The sequence below is a fragment of the Camelus ferus genome, chromosome 14 (assembly GCF_009834535.1).
Source record: "Camelus ferus isolate YT-003-E chromosome 14, BCGSAC_Cfer_1.0, whole genome shotgun sequence".
Classification (NCBI taxonomy): domain Eukaryota; kingdom Metazoa; phylum Chordata; class Mammalia; order Artiodactyla; family Camelidae; genus Camelus; species Camelus ferus.
In genome coordinates this window covers 34724276-34746217 of record NC_045709.1, presented here as the reverse complement: position 1 = coordinate 34746217, position 21942 = coordinate 34724276, and the positions used below count along the sequence as shown (strand labels likewise).

Here is a 21942-nt window from a genome sequence, read left to right as displayed (position 1 = left end):
AAGGAATAACATTCCAAGACAAAACTCATATAATTTGTTGTCTGTCCGCTGATTCACACACTGAGAAAACAAACATGCTCAAAATGATTTGTGGAACTAGTCTATGATCTCCGAGTCTACACTCGAGAAAATGGCCATGCTATCTGCTTTCTATTCTCTGTAGAATACCTCAACTAATGTTTAGCTGTGTCTGAAAATGATACCTACTATAGGATACAGATCTCCAATCTGTGAAAACACTTGGTTTAAGCATATCATACATTTTAGTTTAATGTTCTCTTTAAAGATATTGAAAAGAATAAAGAATGACTGACTTTAACTGGGCCTTGTGCCAGATTTTCTAAATTTTGAGACCCTATCAATTGCAAGAAGCACCAGTCAATGACAGACTACCATATTAGATGTAATGTGCCAGATATACTTGTTAAGGATCTGATAAAACTGTAAAATATATCTTGCTTTCAGAAATGCTCGCAAATGTGCAAAAATGTATCTGTAAGCCAAGGAAACATGTCTCAAAATCAAGGAAATAATGGCTTTAGAAACAAACATTTTATTTACTATCTTGAGTATAGACATTTAAAGCATGTAATTCTCTTTTACTTACTTTAAAAAATATATTCTCCATGCTTGAAAACTTTTGAAAAAATATTAATTTTACTTCAGAGAATATATGCCTTCCCTGCATTTTTCACATTGATTCAACATTATGTACAGTAAAGGAATTTAATTATCACCTATATTCATTTTCTTACTTGTGATTCATAAATATCAAAGAACTTCAGAGTTAGATGGGGTCTTAACAAGCCATCTTGCCCAGCTCCTCATATGATGCTTAAGTAACCTGGACAATATCCCCTAGTCTCTATTTTCACATCTCCAGCTGCCGGTACCCTCGCTAGCTCATGGGTAGCCCAGGTAGAAGATGCTTTCCCATATTCACCTGTAACTTAATCCAGTGATCTTAAACTGTCTCTATAATGACTTATATGAAATACAGGTTTTCTTTGAGGGTTTCTATCTCTTGACTCTTGGCTTTTCTCCCATCACACCAATGGGAAATATGGATTATCATGCAAGTGAATTTAATATATTCCTAGAACAATACATAGCATTAAAGTAAATACAAAGTGTTATTTTATACTTTTTGCAAATGTGTCACCTATTTGCAAACATGTTTCATTTAGTTTTCTCCTCATCTGGTTTGTATAAAATATTCTACCAGCACCTCTCACTCTCAATTTGCCATGTGGCACAAGTCTTTTCTATAAACACACAATGAGTACACGCTGCAGTAAATAGGTCAATGCCTTAATGTTGTAAACATTGACTTTTTATAAACCTGGGCAATGAACCCAACAACAACTTCTATCCTTTGAGTGTTTTTAAAATAGTTAAGACCACTGGCCCCAGTGAAATTGGTCATTTTCATTATTTCCTATAAAAATCCAAGAGTAAGGGTAAGTCCCTGCTAGAGGTACACGTGTGGTGTCTATGGTGACTTTTCCCCGTCCTACTCTTAACAGGTGACGGGGGACCCTGCAGCTTTGTCTGCATTGGCTTAAATTCCTCGTAGTTCTCTGCTGCTCCCTGCTGGTCAACTGAGGTCTCACAAAGCCTTTCCTACTCGGAGAAACAGGAAATGAAAAATGCAAGTTGTATAAGGGATTCTTCCTATTTTCATTCTTTCTAAAATAAATTCATTTTAGACCCTGGCATTCCAGGAAGTCTCTCACATATTGGATCTATGTCACATTGGTTGGCCCAACAGAAGGTACTGTATTCATTGTTAAACAGGAGTTATTTTGGGGGGGGTTTACAAATTTCCCATAAAATACCTAGGTACTGATGTAAAGACCCATGTCTGTATATATACATATACATGTGCATGCACATACACATGTATACATACAGTAAACACTCCCTTCTCTGTGGCTTTCGGCCAAGGTGACCATTTGGAGCTCAAAAAGCTAATGGAGGCAGAGGCTGAAGCCACCCAAATACAGAATCAGAATTAGAGATGTAAGTGAAGACTGAGTTCTAAGGTGCAGGACTCGGAGACATCAGGAACTTTCTGGGATGAGCAGGAATTGGAGGCACGAAGAAGGAGGCTAAAATAATTAGCTACACACTGTTGACTGGGAAGGCAGAAGGAGAAACTTTGATTGAGGGTGGTGTCACTGAAAACTGACTAAAGAAAAAAATTCAGGGTGGATGAGGAGGGGGGCGGGCAGGATGGGGTTCTCTGCGGGTAGCAGCAAGAGAGAATGGAAATCAGCCGTGTTCACAGTATGGTTTTTGGCAGCAGAACACAGCCAGCTGTCTCTCTCCTACAGTTCAAGCGTTTGCAGTGGGAGGAGCTGCTGCATATCTTACTGGATGAAGGTTATTTATTCATGTGTTGATCATTCATTTTATTTTTGTTTTCTATGTTTCCTAAATGATTATCTTTGGAGGTGGGGCCTTGGTCTGCTTATGATTTTTTTTTTAAGTGTTTTAAATTTTAAGCACTTATTTCAACTGATGGTGAGGCAGGCCCTGTGTTATAAATTATCTGGGCAAAGGCAGTGTAGCAGGTCCTGCAGAATAGTGGAGATTTCATTTCTCTTTGCTAAATAGGAAATGAAAACTAAAAATAATGAAACTCCTTGCTTTGTTTGTTTCAACGCATTGTCTACAGAGCTAAAAAAGCCCTAATGGACAAGATGTGGAAAAATCAAGTATTGTAGCCTTAGATGTGTCCCTAAAGTACATTCTACAGCTAAACATAGAACCCAGAACTAGCATTTGAAGGCTACCAATTTGGTGCGTGGAAGACTGACAACTTACTGATTTAAAGTAAGCCTGGAATTTTATAGAGACTATACCCATTACATTTAACTTTGTTGGGGTGGGAAGGTAGGGAGCTGTTGTATTTTGATTCCTCAGTCTTCTTATTTTGAACTATTATCAATTTAAGGAGCTGGGAATATTGTCTTTACTCCTAGCCTATATTAAGAAATAGGTATGGAAATCACAGTGAATGGAATGAATTCTTAAGATTAGAAATGATGAGAAGGTATTAATAACCATGTATTAAAGACATTACTTGGGATAGTAGAAACAATTGTCTAAAACTTAAGAATAACTAGCTATATCATGCTTGGAGAGAAGATGAGACAACTGAGAGAACACACCACTGACAGAAATGATCACATTAGTTTTTAAAGCATTGCATGGTTGACACTTTTTAGGTTTTCTGCTTTGAGAAACCCTTAAGAAGATTAAACACTCAGATTTCTAGAAACAGCACATGATGCTATGTCCCCTCTGGCAATTGATAAAAGTAAATTAAAGATATGCTCCCACATGTTGGCAGAGTCTCTATGGTGAAGTTAGGAAGCCCCAAAGTTAGGAAGGCGAGATGAACAAAGAGGTCTCGGTTTGCAAGTGAAGCGGCCTCGTAAGCAGACTTCAACCTGATTAAATCTTACCATTGTCTACAGAAATTCCAAGCACACTTGATATCTTTCTCACACTGAAAACACAGAAAAAGTCACTTTGTTATTGGCTTTTCCACACCCTCACACAATGATTCGCGGGCTTTACATTTTCAGAGCAGTTTAAGTATTCACATACATTCAGGGCTGGAATGTCAGAATGTGCACGCTTGATCAATTACACGCATGGGATTGGGAGGGCGGGAGAAACCTGCCCCAGACGTTCTCTGGGGTTTCAGGGGGAAACTGACCATAAGTCAGCTACTGGCAGTGAATCCAAATATTAACTTTAAAAAGTCAGAGAAAGTTTGGCTCTTACACAGGCCAGATTTTGTTTTAAAAACACCCAGGAAAGGGGCTGGGGCAAAGGGGCCAGGCTTTCAGGTCTGGTGCCGTAGTTGACCACGTGCCACATTATGTCATTCTCCTCCAAGGAAGGGAACTGCGCCACGAGCTCTTCATCCTACTGCTCTAAGCTGGAAGAAAAGTCGAGTTGGTGATGTGGTGTGCTGTGGCCTAGGGCTCTCCCCTCTGAGCTGTCACATGAGATGGCTGGCTGTTACGATGGTGTGTCATGGGACTTACTGTGGTTAAAAGTGAGAGAGTTATCCAGGCTGCCCAGCTGCTGCAATCTGGCATGCATCATTCCTGTTCTGTTACGGGAAACAGGCAATGTCTGAGATTTTCGATCATGAACTATGGGTCCCAACCCCTCCTGGTTCCTGCAACATGAGTGAAATGGGATAGAAGCAAAAGTTAGACTTGTTACACTGCAGCGAGACAGGGAGCATTAGTGAGGCCAGGACACAGCAAGAAGGACACTGGCCACGAGCAGACCAAGCGCAGCGGAGCCTGTTTGGGGCCACGTGAGCCAGAGACACACACACAGGCAGCAGTGCTTACACAGTTCACGGCAAAGCACCTGAAGACGAAGGAGCAAAAAACCAGGCCAAAGCAGAGACTTTTTCAGTTTTGGAAAGTCCTTTAGAGATGCTGCTTTTCAAAAAACTGAGCATCAGTCCAACGTGGCGTTAAAGGTTAGCATTCAGATAACTGCCAAAACACCACGGATCTTTTCAGATTATATATGTTATTAAAGAGCCAAATTTTTTTTTAAATTAAAGAATGTGCTGGAAGAAGCAGAGAACAAACATGCAACGGGAGGGATGATATGAGGCGGTTTGACACCTTGATTCTTACCCAGGCAAGAAGGAGAAGAGCCACACCCTTTGTTAGACTTGTCAGCAGTCAAGTGAGGAAACAGAAAAGTGATCTGGGTTAGCAATCAAACAGCTAACTTCCTACTGTGTACCATCACCAGAGCAGATGACAAATGAGACCAGCGCTGGAATGACACCTGCCCCCGTCCCGTAGCCAGCCGTCTCCCTCACTGTGTTATTGTGTGGAGTAGGACAGGGCATGCATGGAATATCATCGGGCAGCATGCTGCTGGGTGATTCCAAAGTGACACAATGAGAAGGCACAGTATTCACAGAACTGGACCGCCACAGAGGGCCAGCACTGACAACATCTAAATCACCGCCCAAGGTCTGCTTCACATGCGGCAGAGACCATGGCAATTTTCGACAGAACAGGGCACGTCTTTCCATTGTGCATGTTACAAAGTCACGCCATCCCCTACCCCCACCCTCCTATGCCCACTCGTTTTTAAGACAGTCCAAGGAAGCATACTTTTATGCACAAATATATACAGGGTGCTTAGGAAGTTGGAAGAATTTTCTTTAAAAAAATTAAATTTATAGCCACTGAAAGAATAAGTTAACTATTTCACAAAACCCAATTCCAAACTAGTTTGTTGGGGCAGAAATCTTCAGCTTCCCACGTTCACCACGTTCAGCTCTGACGTGTTTCCTCCTATTTGCACAATATTTTCCAAATGCCACCTTGTGACACAGGTGACAGTTACTGCAAGAGGGTGTGAAGCTCCCCCAGCACAGTGTCATTCTGTTACAAATATGCTGTCTGCCCATCTTTATAGGACAAAGTCCAAAGGACTAAAGTTATTGCATAAGGAGGTTACTGTATAGGGGCACCTTGTATATACTTGCATTTGGTACTTGAAAAACTCAAATGCAAAAATTACTGTTATGACCAAAAGAAGAGTTAAGATTAGAGAACATTAAGTGCCACCACATTTCAACTAAAAATAGAACACATTAATAGGAGGAAAGCACAAAACATTCTCTAAATTTGCTCTCTTTAGGGAAAAAAAAACATACTTTTCTTTAACACAGAACACAATTCTGAAAATTTCTCAAATATCCTAAGAAAAGAACAATGTCAATATATAAAAGCAAAGTCTAGTCTATTAAAAATCTCTTCCCTATTTCACTGCTGTAAAATAGAATTACAGATGAGAGGAAAATCTCAATGATAATTAATATTAAAGTTTTTCTTAAAACATAAATATGTTTACTTATAATTAAACTTTAAAAAGAGTAACAACAGAAAAGTAGGATACTTAGACCAAGACCCTGTGAATACATTACCACGGAATACACAACACAAAAGACAAACACAGACACAGTGAACGGCGACAGGGCAGGAGTGAGGACTGCGGAAGGACCAAACGTGCTGAGGGGCACCTGCAGAGGAGGATGCTTGGCTGCCCATCAGTGATGAGTGTCCAGCTCACCTCAAACTTAGGGCCGAACTGAGAGTCTGGGCTGGGACGGGGCAGTGAGGGTTCATGATACTACAAAGAGTTCTGGTCAGGTAACAACATAGGGCTCAGACAGCTTATTCAGAAAAGAGAAGAAGCTCACTTTTAGAGATGGTTTTTGTGGAAGTCCCTCATTTTTTCATTAAGAATGAGGGAAAGTGGTTGGATGAGAAATGAGTATCTTTGTCGCTGGGAGGTGGAAGGGTAAAAAAGGACCTTTGAAAGGGAAACACGGGAAGAGAAATCACTGAGGAAGGAAAAAAAAGAGTGAGAAGATGCATCCAGAGGAACTGGGAGAAGAGAAAGAGACAGAAGGAACAGATGACGAGGGAGAACTTGGAAGGAAGTGCAGAAGTGCAGCAACAGGCCACAGAGGAAGATCTTTCCCAGAGACATGCCTGAGACAGAACGAGACAGAAGGAGCGCAGGAACGTGGGTGGAAGACGCTACCAGATTTCATGGCAGCCATCCAAAGACCTGCCAACTGTCTTGGTGGCTGCTTATGAGAATTCGAACTGCCAATCACCAGAGATGACAATTTCCCCATTTTCAGATCCAAGTAACACAGAGAAGGACACAACACTTTAAGCAAAACCCCCCACGGTACCTGGCTATGTAGCGCTTCCCCATGTACTGGAACTGGTGCAAGCAGACCCTGCGGACAGGAAGAAAGATTATTAGGGAAGTGTGAAGATAAAATTATTTTTGACACATTGCTTTATTTAAACCCATTTACAGTGACACATTCAATGCACTCTTACATCTACCACTAGCCCCTTACTTCTGGTTTTCAGAAATTCTCTGGAAGGTCCCTCTAAACCTGGAGAAAATGATCAAATGCAAAGAAGGCTCCATATTGTGCTGCTCTCTGTACCCTGATGGGTGGTCTGAGTGACACAGAGTAGAGACCCAGGATGGACATGACTGTCCAATGACTGAGGGTTTGGACATTTACTCTACGTTTGCCTCAGAAGTCACAGTGGAAACCATGTGTGTTGTTCTGAGCTGCGTAATTGTCCTCAGTCCACCTATGTAAGGAGCTTTTTGGGGGGAAGGGGGAGGTAATTAGGTTTACTTATTTATTTTTAGAGGAGGTACGGGGGACTGAACCCAGGACCTTGTGCATGCTAAGCACGCACCCTACCACTTGAGCTATCCCACCGCACTAAAGAGCTTCTCTTTTGATTCAAATACATGGACTGGTCTCTCACAGACAGCAAGTGTGTGCTTTTTTGTTTTATCTTACTATATCCATGACATTTATATTTTTTGAAGTATATATTTAAGAAGAGGCAGTTAAAATAATGTCTAGTCAGTACTTCTAGTGCTGAATCTTGTCTCACATGTGACAATCCCCAACTGCAACTCATCAGAGGAAGTGGCCCTGAGACTGGGAATCAAGACTGCAATTTCAAAATGTACAAAGCTAGGAACACCATGGGTTCCCACCCAAACTCATGCAAACACATTTGGCAGCAAATCATGATCCCAAATAATAGACATAAAGCTACTTGGTCACGATTTAACCAATTACTGTGAACAATCATAGGACCACAGAAGTTATTTCTTACTGCAGAAACAATAATGTGCTTTATTGTGGGGTGCTCCCTGAGACCAACTGGGGGAATTGTGAAATATACTATGCAACATTTTCAAAAATCAAAAACATTTTGCATTTGGAAAATCACCTGGCCTCATCAGTTTTGGATAAGGGATTGTGGATTTGTGTTTCTAAAAGTAAAAAGTTTAAAGGGAAACAGAAACTTAAAAGAGATAAAATAATACAGACCATATTTTAGATTTCACTTTTACTCATCATGTATTTTTAAATTATAGCAACTTTTCTCAGTCTCTGCATCTGCTTGATTTAAGTTAGATTCAACTTAGAAATGCAGCATCCACCCAATTCCATTAATAAATTTCGTTACTTTATTAAAATGGCTTGTACACATAAGTAGTAAACACTCATGTATAACAATCACATATCTAGTAATTTAATGCTGGTCACTGCCCACTTGGTCATGAGTTTCCGAAAGCAGGTGATGGGGTCAGGTCCAGGAGAGAGAGCTTAAAGAGTAAGTGTGGATGTGGGTATCCTGTATTTGTGGCTCAACTACATAGTATCTTCGCACTTCTTAATTAGGTAGGAAAAATCAAGGGTCAATGAGCAAAGACAAAACTACTCACTCAGATATTGTAAAAAAGTCCATAAGTTCGGATGTTGAAGCCTTGTTCCAATACGTAAACAAAGCGTCTACAAAGTAAACGTGTATTTGGTTAGAATGATGGTGCATATTTTGCACATTATAAGATGGGAAGAGACCAGAATGTAGGCCTCCAAACCCTCCCTGCCGCCTCTCATAGATGATCAAAGGACAGACCACAGTGCCCAGTCTGTACTGGAGAACGCGGACAACAGGCTTAGTTAATTTAAAGATGCTACATCTGAACACTTTAATTTCATCATACACCATCTATCTCTACATGGTACCTACTTAATGGATACATAATGCGCTCTTAAATGGACTGGAAAATTCAAAGAATACAAGTGGGCAGGTAGTCTCAAGTCAGGCCCTCTCTTTACCCACTACAGTGTCCTTCCCCAACAGAGAGCCTGCTGACAATTCTTACATGTACACAAGTATCACCCTCCTAAACACACACACACACACACACACACACTGAAACGGAAGCACACATCCCACACACACTGTTTTGCCCTTTGAGTTTTAATTCACTAATATAGCTTGGATCTATCTCAGTCTTTCTGAAGCTGCATAGTATTCCTCTCCGTGGATGCACTATAATTGAGTTACCCAGCTCCCCTACTACTAGACATTTACTTGCTTTCCCCCAAATCCTTTGCTGTTATGAATCATGAACATCCTTTTCAATGGGTCTCTGCATACTCGTCCAACTAACTACATCTATAGGACATATTCTTAGACGTGACACAGCCATGTTGATGGTATGTGCATTTAAAGTTGGACAGACACTGCCAAATAGCCTTCCAGACAAGCAGTGTATGAGAACTTCAATTTCCCAACACGATGGTACAATGTACTGGTGATTAGTTAGAACCATCCCTCTTCATCAAGAGCAACTGGGCATATTTTTCGTTAAGGCAAATCCTACAAATTTATTGACAGAAAGCATTCTGTGTATGACCCTTAACCACATAGCACTGCACAAAGAGGGTTATTTGACAAAAACATTTCTGCATTCCTACAGTTTACACTTAAGTTGAGAAATGGGTAAAGAGATTTCTCTCAAAGACACTGAGTCCCTGGGGCCTGAGACAAGAGAGAGGGTGGCTCAAAGATGCTAGCGGCTGATGAAGATGCAAGGCCACGGCTTCTGTTCTACACGTGTCAGGAATGTGGCAGGCAGGAAAAGCCGCGGGATACACACCAAGTGTCTGTTACACTAGGCACTGAGCTAGGTCTCATGATCTCACATATATCCTGCCATCGAATCCTTACCGTGATCTGGGCAGAGTTCCCATTTACAGATGAACTAATGAATAATGAAGGCTCAGAGAAGCTAAGGAACTCTTCCGAATACCATCCTAGAGGATGCTGGTGGAATGGGGGTTAAATCAAGTGCATCTGATTTTGAAAGCCACGTTTGGCTCTTAGACCAGAGGGTGGGTTGGAGAGCTTCCATCTCTTAGGGATTTTGAGTTTAGAATCCAGAGGGACAGACACTGATTACTTGAGGCTGGTCATCCTGGTGTGGTGGGAACCCAGGGAGCCAAGTGAATGCTGGAGGGCCGCCTGGGGTCAATCTGTAAACATCTGTGGCCATACCAGCACACACAGAATCTGCTGGCAAGCTGGGCGGCACCAGCACGGCCTTCCCTTGCTCTGTGCTCTGGCTCTTGGCTGAGGAGATGGGGAAGACAGCTAACTTCTACAAAGGAGGGAGGAGGCATAGGAAGGTGCAGAGAGTGAGGGGCCCTGAGTGTAGGAGGTGCTCATTAAAGGTGGGATAAAGGAAAAAGTAGCTACTGAGTTACACGACTGAGTCTGGCTGTCTGGTAAACTATTCTAAAGGCAATTTCTCCCCACTCCATACAATACACAAAAATCAATGCTTGATAGATATTAAGATTTAATGTGAAAATTTAAATAAGACAGCTTTTTAAAGAAAATATAGGTGAGTATGTTCACGACCCTGGAGGTAGGTTAAGATTTCTTAAATGGGACACACACAAAAATTCTAACTATAAAGGAAAAAAATTATAACCTTACACTAGCTGAAAAAAAAGATATTTTAAAATTGCTTTCAAGAGGTTGTTGCATTTTTAAAATACATGCCTGGCCTTCTAAAGGACTGACTTTAAAGGATAACTTTCACTTGGATGAAAAATTTCTGGTATATTTGCTTTTGTTTAAAGCAGTAACATTCTAGTTACATATCATATTTAATAGTTGAAACTTACAATACTTTAAGGAAAACTCTCAACAAAGGAAAAACAGGATTATGATACTGGCTAAAACTCACTACCATGATTAAAATGTGTAACTTTTGACTTAGTGGGAAAAATTTCAACTTTATAACTCAAATATAAGAATAAGGGCCCTGGTCCCTTTGTATGTGGTCATCATTCACAAAAAATCCTGTCTGTTTTTTTTTTTCCCCAAAGAAAACAGTTATTTTAAAGTAACAAATCGACAGAAGAATAAACTACCCCAGTCCTGAAGCATTTTAAGGACAGGCATGCTCCTCCTAACCCAAGTCATAAGGTCCAACCCTCAATGCCGCTGAAATTGAAGTCTGGTACAAAAGAAACACTTTCTGCAGCAGAAACACCTCCCCTGGGTGTTCAATGCCCACACTGCTGCCACCAGACAAGGGGTCTTCAGGTCTCAGAAAATGGCACTTTATTTCCAAAAAAGTTAATCTTCACTCAATTACCTTAATGAAGCTCATAGAACACGTTTTAATTTGTTAGAGGGAAAGTAAGAAGAGCTCTGACCAAGATAAGGACTGTGACACTGTCCTACAGCAGTTTCACGTGACTGGTTCTATCATATGAGCAGAGTGGGAACTGTCCCGTCGTGGATGTTTACAAGCTCTGCATGGTACTGACAAAGCACTCATGGTTGTGGTCATTTCTATTAAAAAATGTGGTTGTCAAATCCTTAACCAGAAACTTAGTCAACCACGATACCACTATTTCCATTAGAAAACTAAACACACCTCATGTCCAATTAAAAACAGGAATGTCACACACAGTCTAAATAAAGAGATGCTTGGGTCACCAACACTACAAACTCAAATTCAAGACATGGACTAATAGAGTTTTGCAAATTGCCAGTAAGTTTTTTTGGACAAATGAAATTAAAGGAAAAAAGAAACTACTTCATTTATCTGCTCTGTCTCCTTTAGTGAAGATGGCAGGTCTGAGTTTTAATATAAATTTTTTAAAAAGACCCATTCACATTTTAGAACCCATTTTCTAGAATACAATAATAAACATAAATTCCCAAATTAAGACTTAGTTCTACTACATTTAATAAATTAACATGTATTTCAAACAACAGAGAAAATCCTTAAATTCTTTCAATCAATTACAATTAAAAAAAATAAACAAAATACTGAAACAAGGAAAGCAAAACAGGAAATCTTCCTTTTGACCTACCATCAGACATGCTCTTTAAGATGTAGAGGAAACACATCAGCAGGCTCTTAATCTCAGACTGGTCAAGTTTGTCACAGCGGACCACAGAATTTCCCAAAGTGCCACTCTGTTGATGCTAAAGAAAAAAAAAACACAGGTGATTTTTCTCCTTCATTACAGGTAAAACAAAATTAGGTTCACTTTTTTCCCTTGGAAGAGAAAGATTCTTAGAATTGAGTCAAATCATACAAATTAGAAGGTATAAATGATTTGTCAACAAACTACAGGCACGCCATTGCCAGCTATACATGGGCTATTCCACAGAAGGTCTGTCTTGCCTCCTTTGCACACTCTCCTGAGACAAGCCAGAAGGCCCAGACCTTCCAAATTGGATAACCACAGTTGTAGCTACTGGCTTAGTTCTGAAATGCCAAGTAAAACTTCATGCAAAAAAGTTTATGTGCTGAGATCAAACACAGAAATGACGATTCAGAAGACAGGGCCAAACCAAGCACAGCCCCAGGAACACGTCAGTGGCTGAAACAGCAAATTAAGTCCATGGTGCTACTGTGTACCAGCCACTAAAGCCGGAAGCAGAGTCACTGTGGTCCAGTTACATCCTGGGGCATCTTTGGGGGAAGACCACGTGCAGCTGTATAGGGATAAGGAGTGACACCTTAGCAGAGCACCGCAAAGCCGTAAACAGATGCGATCACTCCACCATCAGCTTAGCTCAGCACCGGAAACTTCAGAAAGCTCAGGGCGCAGGGTGAGGGTAGTTTTGCCACTAGACAGCAGGTTCACACGTTCAAAGTGTTCACATAAAAATAAATAAATAAATAAAACAAGAATCGCATCTTGTTTAAAAAACACAGGAGATTTAAAAATTTTCAAAGTTGTATTTCCAATTGAAATCAGGATTTTTTTTTTTTTTTGGCCAAATACTAAAGTGGAAAGATCAGTGAGAAATATCTTTCATTCAAGGTATTGGTGGGTGGGCAATTGGAAAAAATATTTAATAAACGAGTTTGAATTAACGCGCGTGGGTACTTTTACTACAGGAGGAAATACAGGTGCGATCAGTGGCAAAACTGCAGAGCACATGCGCGGACTCGCCCACCCACTTCAGCAGAGCCACCCGGGGAGCTCTGGGCCAGTAGCAGCGGGATGTGGGGTGCGGGGGGCACGGCTTCCTCCGGCAGCGGCGGAAGCGTCAGCAGCGATAAGTCCACGGTGACCCGCTGTCTCCTGGCCGACTGGCCGCTCTCCTCCTCCTCTCCCGCACCGCGCGGGACGCAAGTCGAGTGCCTTCGGAGCAGCTTCTCCCTCTACACACGCGGGCGTGTCAGGGTCAAGGGAAAAGGTGGACACATCGTGACACACGGCTGTACGGAGATGCTCGTGCCTGCAGAGATGCTCGCGCCTCCGCAGAACCGCGGCTAAGGTTCCCGTCAAGGCCAGCCATGATACTAAAGGTATGGTGACAAACCTGATGCCGAGGAAGGATGTCTTCCACGGTTCTGAGAACTAGGGACACATCCCCAAGTGGGTCACCTGTTGGTCAGTACACGTGTTCGCCTATAACTTGAAACAACTTAGGAAAACAGTAGCCAAGGTGAGACTAACCTATCATGGTTCCAGGTTTCAGTCCGAGCCTGATCCATTCGCACGAATTTCCAAATAGCCCGAGTCTCAGTTATTTCAAGAGAAATAGTTAAATAGGAGGATGTGTTAGGTTGGGGCTGGGAGCACAGTGTGAGTGGAAAGCCTCCTCTCTGAATCACCAGTATGATCAGTTAATCTTTTCAGGAGTCAGCTTTGGAGCCAACGCCTGTCTGCATGGATGACTATGTTACAAATGGTGTTCTCTGGCACACAGACAGGGGCGATTCTGAGTGAGTGGCATTTTGATTCCCCTACCTGTCCAAACTGCCAGAACCATTTGCTCAAAGTCCTCCACTGTAAACACTGCCCTGATCTGAAACCCTGGAAACAGGAATCGGGGGGATCAGGGAATGGGCCCATCCTTAGATAATACTCTGATCATCTGCCCCAGGTTAACTGAGTTATTTAAGGGAAAAAAAGGGTCACACTTAATGAACACTAGAACATTAAGTGTGTCTACTTCGGGCTAAATCGTTAGTTATAAGAAACACTTAAGTTATATGAAAAGAAATTACCTTGTCCAGGGAATTGCTCTTTTCACTGTTCCTTTCTGGAAGGCTGTTCCCGGAATCTGTGCTTATGAGAGATCCTCTTGAATCAGCATTTCTCACGCTATTGATGTTTGGAGTTGAGTTTGTATATGGAGAAGCTAAACAGCAATCAAACCAAGACCAAAAGTTTGGAGAGACAGAACAGAACAGAGGTAAGTACTGAACTTTAAGAGAAATTGCTTTTATGGCACTTATCTTTTCTGTTAGGAAGTTGGTTCAAGAGTTGCATTCAATTACTTTCCCTTTAAAGAATCAGGCCATAGAGAGTGAGATAAAAATAAATTTGAATCTGAAATGTTCAGATATAATTATCAATTCACTTATGAGTAACCACCTTTGATTGCTCAGACTAAAGGAGAAAATTCTGTTTCAGACTAGGATGGAATAAGGACTTCAAAAAATTGAAAAGATAAAATGATCTACAACTATCAAATCAAAAAAACTAAGCCATGCAGTAAACCTGCAGTCCTCAAAAGGTACGCTGAGGCACCCTAAAATCTCTGAGGGGTGTTATGGGACAGTTTAGATTTTCAAGGAAAACACAGTGATATTTGACATTTGCTGGAAACTGTAGTTTCAACCTTAAATTGTGCTACATTCCTTTCCATGATGTCGTATCTTTGTGAAGCAGGGTATTTGGTGGTTGCTATGATAAAAAGCAAGTACTGGGTGAAAATCAACATGGAACAGGAAATGAGAATGTCGGTGAGCAATCTGATTCCAAATTTGAGAAGCTGTGCAGCGCCAAACAGGCACACACATTCCATTAGTAAGAACTGTGGTTATTAAAAATAAAACACAAGTTTTTTCTTTAAATTCATGTATATAGTTTTCAAATGCCTATTAAGTTGTTAGGTTGTAAGTACTTCTTAAGTTATTTGGCCCTAAGTACCTAATAAACAGAATCACTGGGTGTTTCTTCTGGCCTGGGGACCCTGTGAAAAAAACTTCTGGGACAGTAAGGGTGCTCTAAACTGAGAATGTCTGGGAATCTCTGCAATAAACAGTTACAAGCAGAATGGAAATCAAGCTTGGAAATAAAATTTGTGACATCTGCGAAGAAGACAGCAGTTTAAGGTAGAAGTCAGCCTCTACCTCAATATTATGGAATTTTGAAAAAGTAATAGATTGACTTCCTGCTTAGATAAGATTTAAATAAATCACATAATTAAAAATGACTCTCAGACTTGTACATTCTGTGCTGACCCAAAAGGCACACCCCTGGCGGAGAGGCCTGGCTGGCGGCGCACACCGCACAGGAAGACTTTTGGCATGTGCTGCAGGAGGCCATAAGCACAGCCTCCCACACCCCGCTGCCTCCCCTGGAGACACCTTTACCTGGCGCTGCAGACCGGGCAGGTCGTTTTCAGGTTTCAGCCTGCACATCAGCTGCCGTGGACTAAGGCACCTCTAAGTTAATCCCTCCCCCTACCTGACACACAGGATTATCCGCCACCATCCCTGAAACCGATTCAATGTATTAAGTGTATCAAGAAGAGAAGAGTCAGGAGAATTTGAAAATGCAAGTGAAGCTGGGAACATGTAAACCACACAGCCGCACCTCCCCAGAAGAGGACCTGTGTGATAGACTGTCACAAGTACCATGTAAAAAACTCTACGAAAGGGCCACAAGTCTTCTACACTCAAAAAAGAAGTGTGCATTATGACCAGATTAGAAGTATTGTCCTCCTCATATAACTGGACTTCAAATGTAATGTAGAACACAGAGCTCAGGAGGAAGAGGCTCTCAGTAAAGTAAAATTAGACCTTAAATTCTCAGTTTTAGGATCAATTCCACAACAAGAGTCATAATCTAAGGAAAACAGATGAAAATGCAATAAATCAAAATCAACATGTTCAGTAGAACTATTGTTCTGTGTGTGTGTGTGTGTGTATTTAATATCCTGGCCAAGTGCCTTACTTTTAAAAACCTCAAACAACCTGTAAGTAAAATGAAAAGTTTAGTTCAACTCTCTCCCCTTTGTAAGGACAGCAAAATGCAATACACTGAGTAGTAGGTGGAAAATGGAACCTTGGGCCTAAGAATATGTGTGTTTTAAAGTGAATGTCATCTCAGAGTATTATTCAGGCAATGAATCAGTTTTAGAAATTTTCATGCACCATGTTCCAAACACATTAAAAAAAAAACTGCTGAGGGTACATTCTCAGTAAGTGTGGACACAGAATTTCCTCAGGTCTGCTCTTGAAGGATAAGTACTCGGGCTAAAATTAACTGGAAATTCCTTGATGAATAAAAGCTAAAGCTACCAGAAAACAACTAGTAAATCCAAAGATGGGGGCTTCCCAGGAAGGCATTCCTAAAAGGGAACAAGGATTTAAGTCTTTAAAGGTGGTGGGGAGGGGCGGGAGACATAGAAAAAGCCTGAGTAAAGTAAGTCTGTTGTGGTGAATTCCTATGAAAAGCAGATCCAGATCTTGAAATTCAAGAAAGAGTGAAAAGGGACAAAATCAGTCTCAAGTACTTTTGGTAACTTCACTATGAACACAGAGCAACTGAAGTTTGTGCTAAAGACACCAATGGCTCGTCTCTGCATTCTCAAGGCATCCCAAACCCTAATAAGGGGAATGTGGAACTGGAGGAAAAAGTCAGGGTCAAAACATCACCTCATTCTAGTTTCATCATTTCCACAAAGTCTGGAATCCTACAGAATACAGGTCAGAGAGGACAAGGTTAAGAGTTAGGCTCTGCGACTCATCTAATTGGCTACTGAGAGTAAATCACAAAGCATGATCACAAACTGTGCTTGTTATAATGGCAGTCATTTAACAACTCTGAGCATCTACCCTGCCAAGCACTGCGCACATCGAACTAGCTCTTCATCCCTCACCATGACCCTGTTTTTTGAGATGTGGACACAGGGTGAAGAGGAGAAACATCCTATCCATGGTAATTGTAAATGGTGGAGTCTGGATCGAAAGCCACATCGGTCTGACTTTAAAGCCAGTGCTGTGAACTGCTGCAGACCAACCCTCTGAAGGGAACCCTTCCCTACTCCCAGAGCAGTGTGTGGACAGAGGAAGGCAAAGACAGGGCCCGGGCCCCACGGGAAAGGCAGCAGAAACACAAGCCGGGCTCTGCATTTTGCATGAATTAACTCATTTAATCTTTACGACGCCAAATGAAGTAAGTATAACTATGAAAAATGCACACAGACATAAGTAAGGTAACGACTGGTATTGGTGTCATAGGATACATTTGAGCACTGGGGTGAGGTTTCCAATTTTATAGTCTGGCCAGTGTCATGGCCTGTGTGAAATAGCTTGTAGGCAACAGGAACAACACAAAAGCCAAGGACATAAACTCAGAACAAACAACAGTCCTGCAGATTACTTAGATGAAAGGACTGCCCTTTGTTCTGCCCTATGAGTTAGTCCCATTACTGGGTGGTCTGAGCACCAGCCACAGCAGGATGCTTCATTTATTCAAACTGTGGTTTAAAGAGGGAGAAATGAAGACAGCGTCAGCCTGGGCATGTCTGTGATAATTCTACAAAAATTTACATATATATATATATATATATTTTGTACCATTATCTTTATGAAGTAGCTGGCACATGGGCTCAATTAGTCAGAATATTAATAAGTACATTTCTCAGGCATTTTCTTATGGAAAAACGACTCAATTTGAATCTTGATTTATGCCATCTGTTTTCCTCCCTGTGGGGGCTGCTCTAACGTTATTTCAGATTGAAAAAATATTCTAGGAAAGAAGATTTTAGAAAACTGCTTTCGGGACTGCATGCTAGCCATAAACCAGTACCTCCTTCAGGAATTACTGCATCACATTTCATCTACATGGTGAACCCTACAAATAAACCCTACCGTCCACACACACCTGCAAACACATTCTTTTCTTAAAAGCATAAACAAGCCAATTTGAAGACTTAAAATGAAAAATTCACAAGCATTAAACAAAAAGCAAACAGTACAAATATGTGATTAAGTGTACTGTATCTAGAATTCCTGAGAACTTCGGATCTTTATTTTCAGCGTAGGGTTGAGAAGCAAAATCAGGAAAAGAATATCTGAAGGAGGAGCTCAAGACTTCAAAGTTCTAATTTGAAAGCTGACAAACAGTCGGATTAAAGACACTCTCAGAATCAGACTAGGGGCAGCAGACCAGAGTGGCCAGCATTACCGATGCCAGAGATGGCGCCAAAGAGGTCCTTGTGCAGGCTGCTATCCAGCGTGTTCCCAGACTTCTGCGGTGTCACCAACGGATTTACAGCTGGCAGAGTAAGTGACTCCTCCTTCACAGTCTGTCAGAGGGGAGAGAGAGAAGAAATAATTGAAGACGACTTGAAAAGATTCACCCACTGTTCTTGGAAGTGTGGGCCAAGTGGAAGAACAGGAGGAAACAGCCTGGCATCTCAAACGTGCCTGAGGGGTGAGTGGCTGCCCCACGTGTAAGAGGGAGGCCGGCGGGGGGACCAGAGAAGGAGAAGGAGGGGGGAGCACAGAGTACTTCGGGTCTGCGGGGCAGAGAAATCTTGGCCCCAAAGTCATTGCTTTCCCCAGAAGGTCTAGCACCTTTCCCTTTCCAGAGCTCTGATGCCGAACATTTCTTTAGATGATTTCAGTATGTTTTTTCCTTCAGAAAAGGCCTCATGTGCTTTAACTGGAATGTTGGTTTTTCTCTCACGTCAGAAATCCTCCCAAATGAGCAGCAGACTTAACAATAGCAGCAGTGAAAATCTCTGCAAGCCTGGAGCCTCATGTGAACTCTCAATCAGCAGAGAGATTATGTTCATTATGAAGTTGTGTCACAAAGGGATTTTAGCGGGATGAAGGCCAGAGAAAAGCTGGCGTTCATTCTTCTCAGGGTTATAGCAGGACAGAGAGGGAGCAGTACACCCTGAATTACTTATCCTGATTAGAAAAGCAGACAGATTTCGAGAACACAGGTGTGAAATAGTGTTGGAGAGGGTGAGATCAGTGTGATGCATGCCCTTTAAGGACATTGAACATTCACCCTCTTTGGAACTACAAACTTGTTCTATAAATGTGGCTCATCTCAATGCACCATTATGTAGAGATGTACTCAGAGGGGGAGAGAATGTATAAAATACGGGACAAAGCATCATGATTGGGGAAGAAGGGGCAGAAACACACAAAAGAAAACTCCCCAGGTGTATGCTGTAATGACAAACCAGCAAGATGAACAACTGAGCCAGTTCATGGGTCCAGAAGGAACAGGAAATGGAAACTGTGGAACCACCAACACCTGTCCAAATTAATGGCAGATTGTCTCCAACGAAAACTTTTTTTTATAGGGGGAGGAGGCAGGTAATTAGGTTTGTTTAGTGATTTATTTACTTATTTTTTAATGGAGGTACTGGGGATGGGACCCAGGACCTCATGCATGCTAAGCATGCGCTCTACCACTGAGCTATACCTACACCCCCAAACCAAAATGTTTTGAGATCATTTCTGGCATCATCCTTCAGTCAACTTAATTTCTAGTATACCTTTAAATGACTGCATAAAGCTAAAATAAGGTGATCAGTTTGGGGAGGAGGAGTCACTCACCTTGGCCTCCTTGACATCCAGTCTGACTTTCTAATTTTCCAGACACAGAGAAACTTTATCCCAAAAAGGCAGAGACTGTGTATATGTTACATGAGAACTGGGGCTAGCACTGAGCTCTCAAAAGCTAGAATCATGTTTTTTTTTTTTTTTTTAAATAAACTCCTTCCTCTATAAGTTTGTGTTGGATATGCAAAGAAGATCCTGACATCTTAGAAGATATTGAGCCATCAGGAAAACATGGTTATTTATAATGATTTTTAACAAGAGTTGAAGGTTGAGGGGAGGGTAAAGCTCAAGTGGTAGAGCACATGCTTAGCACGCACGAGGTCCTGGGTTCAATCCCCAGCACCTCCTCTAAAAATAAATAAATAAATAACTAAGCCTAATTACCCCCTGCAGAGAAAACAAGAAAAATACACATACACACACACACACAAAGAGTTGAAGGTTTACTGATTGACCCCATCTTAGCCAGAAATGCAATTTACCAACAATACTGTAGATTATGATGGTTTTAGGGGCAAAAATGGGAGGTGTATAGTTGAATAGTGTGTCGTAGCCCCCCTCTCAAATTCATATCCACCCAGAACCTCAGAATGTGACCTTATTTGAAATAGAGTCTTTGCAGATGTAATTAAGATGTAAGATAAGATGAGGTCATCCTGGATTAGGGTGGGCCCTAAATCCAAGCACTGGTGTCCTTATAAGGACAGGACAGGACCCCAGAGACACAGACCCAAACCAGGGAGAACACCATGTGAAGACAGAGGCAGAGGCTGGAGTGATGCAGCCACAAGCCAAAGAACGCAAGGATTCTGGGCAACCACCAGAAGCTAGGACACAGGCAGGGAACCGACTCTTCAACCAGAGCCTCCAGAAGTTATCAATCCAACTGACACCTTGATTTTGGATTTCTGGCCTTCTGGCTGTGAAAGAATGAATTTCTGTCGTTTGTAGCCACCCAGTTTGTGGTACTAGGGCAGCCGCAGGAAACAAATACAGGAAGTGTGTGTGTGACTGTGCATACGTACACTGCCAGGGTTCACAGGGAAAGGAGACACATCTCTCACATTGATCCGCTGGACATTCTCAATCAACAGACCAAACAGAGGCAGGTAGAGAGTGGCTATCCTGGCTTGATGGCTCTGAAACAAAGCACACAGTGTAAGTTATCCCAGACTCTGAGAAGTGATGATGCGCTGAGCTGGCACTGGCGATCTCCTGTATTTGCACCCCTCCTATAAGGATCTGCTATTAGATTTTATTACATAAACAGAGAAGAGTCTTAGTGTGGTTACCACTCATTTTCTCTTTGCTTATTTTCTTTATATTACCCAAAATGAAAGACATTTCTCCATCCACATTTCCTCCCATCAGGGATGACTCACCCTGGAAGCATATCTGTCGTCAAAAGAATGCTTTATCAGCAGGTTCTTGAGCACGCTGATGGCAATCAGCCGGACCTCCCTGAACTCCTGGAGGGCGGTCCCCACCTCCCTCAGTAATAGTCCCACCAAGAAGTGGTTTCTGCAGAACTCATCCGTTAATGCATAGTCAAGCTGGAGGTCTGAAATGAGGATAGAAACCGCTTCAGTTAGAGAGGTTGCAGCGCTCTCTGAGAAAAAATAAAAACCAAGCCCACCCTCTGCATCCAGCCCCTCTGTGTGTGTCAACAGATGATTAGACTTGGCTTTGAACAGGCAAGTGTTGATTATCTAAAATACTACTCTACTTCTTAACACACTGAACTCCTAAATGAAAACAAAATTTAAATACAAATAAATGCACTGGATTTTGATTTTGGAAGATATTACATCCTACATAATTACTGAGTTAGTGAAAAGTTTTAGCACCAATTTTCAGAATATAGAACAGTATGTTATACTACTAATGCAATTTTGTTATTGATACAAAATTTAAAAATAAAGCTGTACTAATTGACAACATTATAGAGAAGTAATACGTGCATAACAAACACGTAATTAAAGAATAAATATACATGGTCTCTTAGAATTTCTTCACACTACATGACTTCATTTATCTGTTTCCTTGTCATTAATGTCCATCTACCCTCATTAAAACCCAACTGTGTAAAATGAACGAGTTAGCATAGAACCTATTTTGCTATCACTGAATGAAGATCTAATTTAACTTAGAATTTTCTATAATATACTCTTAAAACTTCTGAACTTCAAAAAGCAAATTGAAAACATGTTAGTTTCATTTATATTAAAATTAGAACTAAAATGGACAGAGTACCAAATCAAACTAGTAAATCATCAGCAAGCTAAGTGACAAGACTGAAAGCTCCTCTGGAAAAGAGAGACACAAACGTGAACTCCACTGAGGGAGGGTAAGTCAAAGCAGCTGAACATCACACTTTGAAGT

General features: G+C 41.4%; 1 protein-coding gene across 15 annotated transcripts in view; it reads right to left on the bottom strand.

Annotated features, from left to right (window-relative positions):
• Positions 1-21942, bottom strand: part of DOCK9 (dedicator of cytokinesis 9) — a 256298-nt gene that overhangs the window by 39599 nt on the left and 194757 nt on the right. For 7 of the 15 annotated variants that reach the window (XM_032496729.1, XM_032496730.1, XM_032496733.1 and 4 more), the window contains 8 exons: positions 20943-21121; positions 20586-20699; positions 18164-18284; positions 13969-14102; positions 11810-11924; positions 8350-8416; positions 6770-6817; positions 4065-4201 (listed from right to left, as the gene is read on the bottom strand). In XM_032496729.1, coding sequence (XP_032352620.1) covers positions 4065-4201; positions 6770-6817; positions 8350-8416; positions 11810-11924; positions 13969-14102; positions 18164-18284; positions 20586-20699; positions 20943-21121 — 915 coding nt within the window. Of the gene's footprint in view, positions 1-3473; positions 3518-4064; positions 4202-6769; positions 6818-8349; positions 8417-11809; positions 11925-13968; positions 14103-18163; positions 18285-20585; positions 20700-20942; positions 21122-21942 lie in introns of all 15 variants that reach the window. The other 8 variants (XM_032496736.1, XM_032496734.1, XM_032496732.1 and 5 more) reach the window with 2 other exon arrangements.